At 40.2% G+C, this 11,606-nt stretch overlaps 1 protein-coding gene across 1 annotated transcript; it reads right to left on the bottom strand.

The window, feature by feature from the left end:
- Positions 1-935: 935 nt before the first annotated feature.
- LOC135473842 (uncharacterized) lies at positions 936-5,578 on the bottom strand. Its single transcript, XM_064753759.1, has one exon. It carries the CDS (start codon positions 4,933-4,935, stop codon positions 3,829-3,831), a length of 1,107 nt encoding a protein of 368 aa, XP_064609829.1. The 5' UTR covers positions 4,936-5,578; the 3' UTR covers positions 936-3,828.
- Positions 5,579-11,606: the final 6,028 nt, after the last annotated feature.

Below are 11,606 nucleotides of genomic sequence, written 5' to 3' on the forward strand. Positions count from 1 at the left end.
AACATAGCGCTGAAGTAAGCCGTTGTTTGATTCAAATGGCTTGCTGCTCACTCGGCGCGCATATATATTAGGCTAGGCCCATGATTGTTGCATGTGAGGTATGCAAGGTCATGTTATGTCACAAGACAGGCCTATTATAGTATAGCATACAAAATCAGAGACCTGTACAGATACATGTCTGCAGATATACTTGGCGCTGAACAATAGTGCAATAAATATATCATGTCCGTCGATCAGGTACCAATCTTCTTTCAGGGTGAAAATATACACCAGACAATATAATGGCCAGATTCGTGATGTCTTTTCTTTCACATACACACCCTAATATCAGATCGGTATCCAATTACAGATTACACACTTCTTGTACAAAAATCGTATCTCCAACAATCTATACTTATGCTCGTTCGTAGTTTTCTAAAAGCCTTGGCATAAAAAATATTTGCCAGTGGTTAAGGTGTACATGAAGAATGTACATGGTAAAAGTGTACATGAAGTGCCTCCCACATCACCATGGATATCCTCTGTAAACATCAGGTTAGTGCGGAAAGAAATTTTACACAACAGATATCTTCTGTGGACATGAGATCCGCGGAATAGACTATGATATTTTAGAAACAGTTTTACAGAATCGATGAAGTTACATATGGTTTCTTTTTGCTTTTTTGCGTATGTTTCTGGTAGATTTCTTTAAACTTTTGTATATAATTTCCTGTCAGTAAAAGAATCCATTTTCGTTTGTGTTCATATTACAATTATTAACAAAGTGTTAGAGAAGAATAAAGATGCCTACGGTTTAAATCACGCCTTAGTCAGTACAATGTCTGATCAGACGGTGATACATGGAGTTCAGGTGAGGAAACATTCCCTCTGCACACGTCTGCATCAGATAGCAGATAATAATAATAATAATAATAATAATAATGTGAAATCTCCGATACAATCTATAATTGGGACACGTGTAAGAAACAAAATGTAGACATCTGCATGTAGAACTATATATATGCCAGCAGTTTATGTCAGTGGTGACACACCCATGTATTCATGTCTTAACACAATCCCACTATAATAGTACTCTCTGTCTCTCGATTTCAGTTCAAGACATGAATTTGATTTATTCAAATGAGTTAAGAATTATTGTTATGCGTGGCTGTTTTCTTCATGAACTCCCCAGTATATGTATACAATATGACAGTTGTTGCATGAAGTCAAAAGCATTCATTCTCGACATAAAACCTGCCCCCAGGCTCAGATGGTTACAATACTGTTTTGCTGTGACTGTCAGTCCCTTGGACAATGAGGCCAAATGTTCCAATCCAGCTCTCGCTGTTTCGGCTACGGTTTTAAGTCAGGCAATTTACCATGTGCCTTGTGAAGACAGGGGTTTTCTCCTGGCACTCCCGTTTCCTCCACCCATAAACCTGATTGCCGTGGTATAAAATGAAAAATACCTGAGTATACCACGTTAAACACCAATCAATCAATCTCCGCATGAAAGCAATTTATTCAACACAGGCTATTCTGTTGATTACAAATTAAGGTGACAACAAGATCCAAAGATTTTCACGCCGTTACGGTTTGGAATTTCCCGCTCTACGTTTGAATGACGATGCATGAAATCCCTTCAGACACAAAAGTACTATATATGCTAAAGGTACCACCATCAACGAAAACAGCGAGTTGCTACAACTGCTGTTTACATAACTGTAAACCACATCCGTAAAATATCACTAATTAACTAAATCAGTATACGTGCACTCTCAGAAAGATGATCAATCGTCTTTATTTCAATCATCCTCACATGTGCTCATAAATATATTTCCCGTAAATAAAAATGTGTCCTTGAGGTTTATTGTACCAGATTTACTGTACCATAAATGTTGAAATATGCCTAGGTACATGTACCTCAGGATAAGCCACCGTTAAGCCCTGGACGCCAAATCTTTTGATTTATATACGCCTTTAACACGATATTAACATGCTGTTAACACTCTCAGCGGGATAGGTGTAATAACTTACGTCATTTCAAATACGATATAAATAAGCGGTATATTAATAGTATTAAGCATGTTGGCACGTATTCCACTGTTGATTATGGAGCCAAAAACACATAAATACGTAGGCGTACAAATGTTTACATTCTCGGGTTCACTGTAACTACAGAACAGAAGCTTATAGTGTTCCTTTTTGCAACCATCTCCATTTAACCCCGAGCGACGACACAAAACTGTCGCAGAACTAAATATAGTGTCAAAAAATAAGTTCTACACGCATCAATTCACTTGAAAGACTAGATCGGCATCTTTGTACGTCCTGTATTATAATGACATCTTGTCCGTGGCCAGTTGCCGGAAGCTAGCAAGCTGTAGAATGTAAACATAACAGACTCTGTTGATACATATCCCGTATTGTTCATACCGAAACTGGGAGTAATCGTTTGCGTTTACATTCAAGTTAATAACAGTATTGATTTACTGAACCGGGTTAAAATGCGCATTACATCCGTATTCTCCCAGGGGTGTTGTTACATTCGTTAGCACATCTCAGCCCAGTAGAAATGGAAAAGGAGTGTTTTTGGAATGATTTCGTAGCAGGTATTTGCTTAGGTGAGGTGTACTGTTTACAAAACACGAACACTGATTGGTTAAACAAATATCATGATAAGTAGAGTATCGGTACAGTGACAATAGATCTTCAACACCAGTAATATTGATTAGCATTTCCATGCAGTAATGTTATTCACATTTCACGTGCTCAAATTCTCATTGCATTAACCATCTCTATTACACATTGAAATATATCATGTGTCTGCACTGAGACAATTCGCATACGCGTATAATACGCAAGTACTTCTCTGCACTACTTCTCTTTACTACTTCTCAACGTTTGTATCTTTTAGCTCGGTGAGCTGATCAATTTGCCACCACACTGAGCGCATAACCAATCACCGTCTCAGGCGGGATATCACAAAGCAGGATAGAGATAAAGATGGACTCAGCCACAGAATATTTCCCAGTTGTAAATAATTTATATATCAGTAGAATGCAATGCATATCCATATCCGACACCTTAACTGCGCGAGATCATATACAAAGTTAAATAAACGCTTAAATGAATCATCCAATCAGGTGTGAAACAGAGATCCACAGCAATTTAGTAGAATATACAAATGGACGTTATTAGGAAATGGAAGGCATCTGAACAACAGCCATATATACACAGTTGTTACAGATTGTCCAGTTCTCGTCACAGTTACACGTGTCTCACATTTTAAATCATCACAAATCCTTACAGGGGCAAAGTGCATATCCAAGTTTAACGTTTATCATCGGTGTTACCCGGGTTGCACCAAAAATCCACTAGGAATAGCATAAATTGGAAGAGTCTATCTTTTGACGTGAAAACACTTTGGGCACAACACCTGCCTAAAGATAGTGTCTTGTTAATCTTTAGAAGTTCCAGTCAAAAGTTTATTCATGAAGACGTATCCAAACATTAAATCTGTCATAATATAGAAGCCGCTTGAAATCAGTTCAAAGAAACTTTCAGGAAGTCTTGAAGGATAATGGAGAATTTCAATATCTGGAAAGATTAAGCTGATTGTCGTCAAGTCAGGGGTATCGATCCTCGTGCTTAGAGAAAATCGCACGACTCGGAAGGACACGACAGGCCTTCCGATGGGCCACTAAAGCTTCGAGGTGGCAAGGTATCTGCAGACGGCTGAGAACCACAGATGGTGTTATTATTTTAGACGTGGGCTGTAAAGTCTATCAGCTTGCCACCAGGTCTTTGGAAGATACAAGAGACTTCCTGTGGAGTTAAGTAATCCCCTCAGCATTCTGCAGCCTCGGGTTCACCCTCCTGGGCCGCGTACTTATTCGCCAGCTCATCGGGTGGTCGTAAATCCACCTGGAACCGATGCTCTTTACCTTCCTGCTGTAGTTTCCGCATATTGACCCTGAACGCAAACGCCAGAGAAACGGCAACTTTCCGAGCCGATAACGAGGAATCACAGATAAAAGCATGACAATCCATTTTCTTGGATCTCGCCGACAGTTCTTGAACAACGATGAAGGTAAACACTCTCCAGAATTTCAAATCTTGGACACCGTAGGAAATAAAGTCGATTGGAAACGTACCTGCTTGCGGCATTGAATCGTCCTTGACTCTATTGTTCTTGTGTTCCCGTAGCTCTAGACCCTTGGGGGACACCACTAAATACATCAGAGGTAGTTCGACAGGTTTGTCGCCGGTCTCCAGCTGTTTAGTCACTTTCTTCACCATTTCATCCACAGGTTTCCGAACATGTTTAATCCCCCACAGACCGTCACATTCCCTTTTCCCCAGGTATTTGACAATAAAGCATTGTGGTAGTTTATCTATTGTCACCTCGGACAGATCTGGGTCCGGCTTAAGCTTGTCTTTGGCTGACGAGCCCTTTGACCGAGAACTGGAGGATTTATTGGTAGACTTAGTGAACTTTCGCAATAAACCTTTGACTGGATTCGTACCTTTTTTCTTGGTATTTTCTTTGGTGCTTGTTCGATTTTCGTCATCGTTCATTGTTCTGTTCTCACCTTTATGATCTGAAGAAGTCGTGCTGGTAGCGTCCGAGTTGGACTCAGGGACACCATTGCTGACACCGTCCTCGTGCTGACTAGATTCGCCGTCTTCGCTGGTACCGTTCTTCGTATCCGACGGAGTACTGGACACCGCCCCGACGGATCCCGTCTCGGCTGCCTCTGTAGACCGGGTGCTATCCGAGTCTTCTATTGAAGAGGGTATATCCCGATCGGGAATGGTCAACGCAGTCACGTCGTGAAGTCTCTCAATGATGTCTTCCGCGTCGCCTTCACTGTTAATCGAGGCATTTTCCGCGCTGTAATTTGAATCGTTCAATTTGTCATTGGTGGGCTGATCGTTTTCCACGGCTGCCATTTTGAAGCACTAGTCAATTTGCTGTTCAGACTAACAACTGATTTGCCCTGCTTTTTTGTCCTCACATCGAACTTGTTCAGTCAAAGGCACTTCTGTTTAACAACCACTCATGAACTTGATTTGAGCTGGACTGTGGATCTTAATACGGTAAGCCGCTCAGCCGTGCTTTTACCTGTCCTGAGTGTCGTGCTGTACCTGTTCAGGTAAACTAGTCCATGTGCTCTCTGGTAGTCCGGTAGTAATGATAGGTTAACCCAAACAGGTAACACAGCCAGGTAGGCTATATAACATGAGTCCAGTTAGCACTCACCAGCTGCTTCTCAGTGTGTATTACCAAGCAGGCCTGTCTCCGCGCCGTTCTCTTGGTACCTCCCCTTCCACCACAAGTCTATTAACCTCCGTTTGCCTAAAACACCTTTACCTGTCACACAGGTAACACAGAACTAACTCCAACGGGCTGAGGCTAGCCAGCAGGTATAAGGGAAATCGTCGTCACTGCGTGAGCACCGCTATAAATAGACAATAAGGGGAAAAAAGTGCGGTGCGCACGCCGGAGTGAACTGAGCTAAAAGGCTATGGAAGATTTGCTGATGTCCTACCGTACTCTCCGGTCTTCTCTGATAACTAAACCCTCCGAGTTGTCCTTCAGACGAACCACTTTGTGAGGCTCTCGCCAGGAATGTCGGTTATAATGTCAGTCACTTCCATATTTGGCAGATATCGCCTTGCAACGTCACACAAAGCCACACCTTATTCAAAGCGAGGGGGTAACTGAAGGTAAACGTCCCCGGGTATATAATACCGTGTAATAGGGGATGGGTGGCACGGTATGAATAGACCCAGTGGAATCACAATCTGCAGAATGCAGCAGTAAGAAGGTCTACGCCTTCACTCACTGTCACCCACAAGGACAGAGTGAGGGAGCAAAAAAATAATAATAATAATAACTGTAATCATCCTGTCCCCCTCGCTGTTACTATAACAGCTGCCCGCCGGTGTTTTTCCCTTTGAATTATTTATACAGAAGTTCACCGTTTACTATATTATTCCATGCTCGTTTCACCAAAATCGATTCTCTGTGATGTTATCTGATTTGACACAACCATGGATGTATACACCGGCTCACAGTATGAATGGGCGCATTGACAGAGAGAGCTTTTAGCGCATGCACAAATAGATATATTTATACGACTGAAGAAGAAGAGGCCGATGTCTGACCGACCAATGGTTGACACATCCACACCGGAATGTCTTTATTACCTTGGTAAACATTTTCTCTAGTAACACGTGTCACTGAACCAAATCTCTAGCCCACAAAAACCTGGGATTGACGTGGTATTGCAATGTGTTCAGTGTTGCGTGTCGTGTCTTATATCATCTGCCCACGCTTTTCTTCCATTTGTGAAAGAAATATTACAAAATTTCAAACAAATGTCGAACCGATCTCTATTTAGGATTTGCTTTCATGTGAATTTATTCCTGAGTCAAGGGTGCGTTGAAATTAATACTAGCACTGGGCAATGCATGGCAAATATGTAGAGCCGTTACTCAGGCTTTATCAAGCTCTGTAGCACATCAACATATGCACATCATATATACATATATATATATATATATATATATATATATATATATATATATATATATATATATATATCACGCTGAATTTAAACGGATATACAGTTGGTCACGGAGAATCGTGTTTTTACCAGTCACAATGCCGTCATGACCAATAACAAGGTAATAAGTGTCAATCAATAACATTTACATATATTAATTTCTGATTTAATATGTAAAATGCAGCCTATAAAACTGTCTTCAAGTATACGATATTTAAAATGTTCATCATTGAACACAAACCAAACTTTATACAGAACTAGCTTTTGAGGCGATAGACTCGAAAAATTCTGTCGCCTGCTTCTGAGCCCACACCGCCTGGGCTTCATTTTTTTTTCTTTCAAAAATTTCACAAATGTTAAATTCAAAAAGTTGTAATAATAGCGATGTAATCCGCAACGATTAATCATTTAAACAGGCATAACGGTGCATAAAATTTTATTCCTCACCCATGAAACGAGAGTAAGATCAACCTTTGCTATGATTTACCTATTGTATAATTCACCAGTTGAGTCATTTGGTGAGGGCATATATACTACAGCCTGCAAGATCATGAAAAAAACCGAAACAATATCGTCTATCGCTAAATTCAACAAAACTAGGTCACAATATTTAGAATCAGTACAAAAATTGTATATCTACTAATGTCATCTTGAACTGAGCCAAGTCGAGATAGTATTGCCTCCAGTCCAGGTCGTATCTCAAATCGGAACATCTGTTCAGAGCGTGTGCGTCAACGTGGTACCGGTGTGTAGATCAGCTCACAACTACCATGGATTAGTGTGACAGACAGTATCATTTTTTATGTATCTAATCCACCATAAGAACTTTGCCTGCGATTATGTAAAACGGTGTCAAATAAACATACTATATCTACACACAATATAGTGTATGTCAGGTCTCTGACAGTTTTCTTCCTACCGCAACCTATGGCATGGGCTCGTAGACTCGAATCCAGCTCTCGTTATTGCCAGGGAATTTGCAGGCATATCTGGTGAAAAGGTGGCCGTTTACATGGCAGCCCGGTTTTATCCACTCATAAATGTGGCTGTTGTCGTACAGGTGAAGTCCTTGAGCACGGCGAAACCATCAGCAAAATAAATTATTATATACCTATAGCAGACCTAAGTACATATAAATATCGCTTGCGTTTAAAATGAATTCAAAGATTGATTTGTTTGGCGTTTAATTACGTACACAAGAATTTTCCACTAACATTACCGTGAAAAGGTTTAAAAGTGTTTGGAAACCGGAGTAGTCCGGGTAAACAAGTTACCTTCGCCTGTTACTAACAAATGTCAATCCGTCAACCAGTGCTTAGCAAGCGAAGTTTAAAATGCAGGTGAAACTTTCTTGCTTCACTAGACATACTACAGCACCGAAATCAGTGCACGAAATCAGGTGAGAAAAGGCTATAGTTATAAGTTTCTAGAAGTCCAGCAAACAGGTTTCAGAGCATATCCCATCGGCTGACTACGGAATGGGAATGCTTCGACATAGACAATGACTATCATCCTACTAGAAGAGCAGGTTAGAAACCCTGCCTAATTTATACTACATACTCTAGTCAAAATAGAAAAAGCCAAATACCCCTATAACTATGTTCTGTAGACTGCTATAGTGCACAACTCTAAATAGAGGATGCTGTTTATTGTGTGTGGACCACCGCCGTATAAATGACAAATTCTCGAATACGGCGTCAAACACCAACCGAATAAATGTTTATTTATTTGATTGGTGTTTTACGCCGTACTCAAGAATATTTCACTTATACGACGGCGGCCAGCATTATGGTTGGAGGAAATCGGGCACAGCCCGGGGTAAACCCACAACCATCCGCAGGTTTGTGGCAGACCTTCCCACGTATAGCCGGAAAGGAAACCAGCATGAGAAGGACTTGAACTCACAGCGACCGCATTGGTGAGAGGCCCCTGGGTCATTACGCCGCGCTAGCGCAGGCCCCTTCGAATAAATCAATATAGTATGAGTCAGAATGTCAGTGAGACGGCCGTGATGACAATGTATACTTTATGATATTGCTATAAGGAAGTACAGGTGGTGAGATACTCGAAAACAGCTCGTGGGTAACTTACTTAAAATGCTGCTGAAGCTCATTATGCATATATGGGTATGTACTTTACTATGCAGGCGTGTACATTTATCAACCCTTGTATGACTAATGTGTTTTGCTGCACATAGTTTTGTCATGAAAACCTGGCAACATTCGTAGTAATGTCACATTTGCATTTTATTCAGGAATATATATATATATATATATATATATATATATATATATATATGAATCTGTGACAAAAAATAAAAACGACTTATGAAGCGAATAATAATATGTGTTGTACTTGTACACCAGACTGTTTAGGTGTAGGCCTGAACCTTGTGAGTTATGTTCCACTACCTTTTCGTTGACGGAGGTAACAACTTTGTGATTGTTCCTTAATAATGACATTACAATTTTGTTTACATTTCGACTTTATAAAGACAAAAACGTGAGGGGTCTCCGAGAAAGAATAGCAGACTGTCAAGTATAGGTCTAGGCCTCGACATGCACAATTAACCCAAGTAATGAAACAACCACCTATACAAGGTGCACGACTCATAGATGAAGTGGACTCGAACCAATGCGCTTCAGTTTAAGTTACTAGCGATGAGCTGCGGGCATGTAGGCCCTATGTAAGGTAAATCGCACATCTGCCACTGTTTGACAAAATTAAAAGAGGGTAGTTATGAATCAAAAGAAAAACTACAACCGCAAAGTAGTTTCGGCTGAAATCAACTTAATTGTATGCTATCAAGCATCGACTAGCATTAGCTATATCTAAGCGCACAGCCGCTTTCAGGTATCATGGACAGTGCTGTAGAAACCAGCCACTTAAGAGAGCGCACCTCTGTCCAGTGGCCAAAACTGAGAAATAAATAATTCACAATACAGCCGAGAAATCCCACAATAAGTTAGTGTTGTCTTGAACCCAGAACCATCGTTATGTAAATGACTCCATGTTAAAAGTTAGGATTTCAGAAATCTGACCGACATTGATCTACCCGACAAAGCGATATATACAGCTGTTTGTCTCAGCTAAAAACAAATCTATACGCCTTTTATTTATTCACACATCATTGCAAATTTGCTCACATGATGCTAACTGCATGTTCACTCTGCGCGTAAGGTAGACAAATTAGGTGACTGAGGCAAGTGAACATTCAGAGATTTCTCAAATCTTAATGGCGTAACAAAAGCAGACTGTAGAAAGAACGACATGACTAGACATCCACTGCACCCATCGTGCATTTAAACGCTCATCTGTCAGCTGGAATTCAGAAGGCTGTCAGCACATGATGGGGTAGATTCGTATCTGATTTCGATTGTTACGCCTACTATGCAGCGGTTTGTCCCCGAAAGCCTAGCGTCGTTGTTAAGATTTGCTCACTGCTCAAGGCTAATCAGTGTTGAGAAAATGACCCGTGTTACTCGAAAAGTGCACAACGTCAGCGCAGTCAAGCGAATACAACATTTCATCTTAGCTTCCACAATTGAATTATGCGTAGCCAACAGGGCAGGACAGCGAAGTGAATCTAACGCTCATAACGTTTAGGTAATAGGCCGTAACATATGTGCTCAAGGTTATTTCCGGTACACTGAGCACATGCCTGCTAAATTTTCAGCAATGCATCAAGACAAACAACCTTTCTTTTAGATGCTGTTTGTGAAATGATCCCAAGATGAAGTCTTTATAACTAAGGGATCTGTGGCTTATGAAGATACTTTCTGTAAATAAATGTATGAGTGCAAAAAACAAAATTGTGAACAAACACCACCATTAGGCTATTGTATATTATATTTGCCATTACATATTACGCCTACTCCGAAACAACGTGCGATTCTACTCAGAAAAAATTCATCTGAGGGATTAATGCGTCCAAGATGGTGTCCTCTAATATGATTGACGTTCCACAGAACGTGTGTACGTTGTAAGTGTATGTGTGCCCTAAAAGACACAGTGAAAACCAGGATTTAAAAAAAGGAAGAAGAAGGTATACAGTCCGTTTTCAGAGATCTTTCATGTGTTGTACGAGCTGATGGAAAGCTAAGAAAACTGATGTCGACTAAACGCATGTTCCCTAGTTGCCAAAATTACTCTCTTAATACGCAATTGTTAAATAGTCAACATTTAATGTGTTAAATGCTATATATAAAATGTGGGGGCAACATTTTAAAATGCAATGAATAATGGTGTATAACATTATAACAGATTTTCATAATATCTAATACGGAACACAACAGCTAAAAACTTTCGTTTGACCTAAACCAGTGTTCAATTACATTTCGGGGCATTTTTTAAGTTTCTAACACTTTAAAAAGTGCTAACCTGACATAAATGCTTTCTCTCGTCCGTCACCGCCAAAATGTTGCATTTGATATTATTAAAAGTATATATAACATTTAAGTTTTAAGAAAGAATGAGTATGCACATATGCATGTGAATAGGAAACTGTGGAAAAAGTTGCCGTAACAATTCTGGTATAGTGTAAAAGAGGGGGAAAACCAAACAGTTAGGCATGTTATACTGGATCTATATTTATGAGGGACAATTACAGTTTGGTTTGCCCCGACCACAAATAAAATAGCTCACAACACTATGGGTTTACTCTCGCTCTGTATTTCTGTTTTCTTTTCATAAATAATTCCGCTCGGGTAAAACAAGGCACGATTCATTAATTCGTTGACATGTTGCATTAATCACTGGGAATTTCATGACAGGGTGTGTTGACATGCGCTGTGACCACTCACAGTTTGTAGGGAACTCGGCTGACATGTGTAACTTCTGTAAATCCCAGGTTCACTGCGACTTTTTTTAAAAAACAAACCGCCGAATTAATTCGCTGTGTTAAACCCATTGTGTGCGAACAGCTGTTTAGTTGGTTGTTTTCGGGCCGGTAAAACAAGCACGCTGTCTAAATTTGGGGTAAGGCTACATAGCAGAGTGTTTCACAAAAAGAGTAACTTCTCAAGGTAAAAATACATATAAAGCACAAAAAGA

The sequence above is a fragment of the Liolophura sinensis genome, chromosome 1, assembly GCF_032854445.1.
Source record: "Liolophura sinensis isolate JHLJ2023 chromosome 1, CUHK_Ljap_v2, whole genome shotgun sequence".
NCBI lineage: Eukaryota > Metazoa > Mollusca > Polyplacophora > Chitonida > Chitonidae > Liolophura > Liolophura sinensis.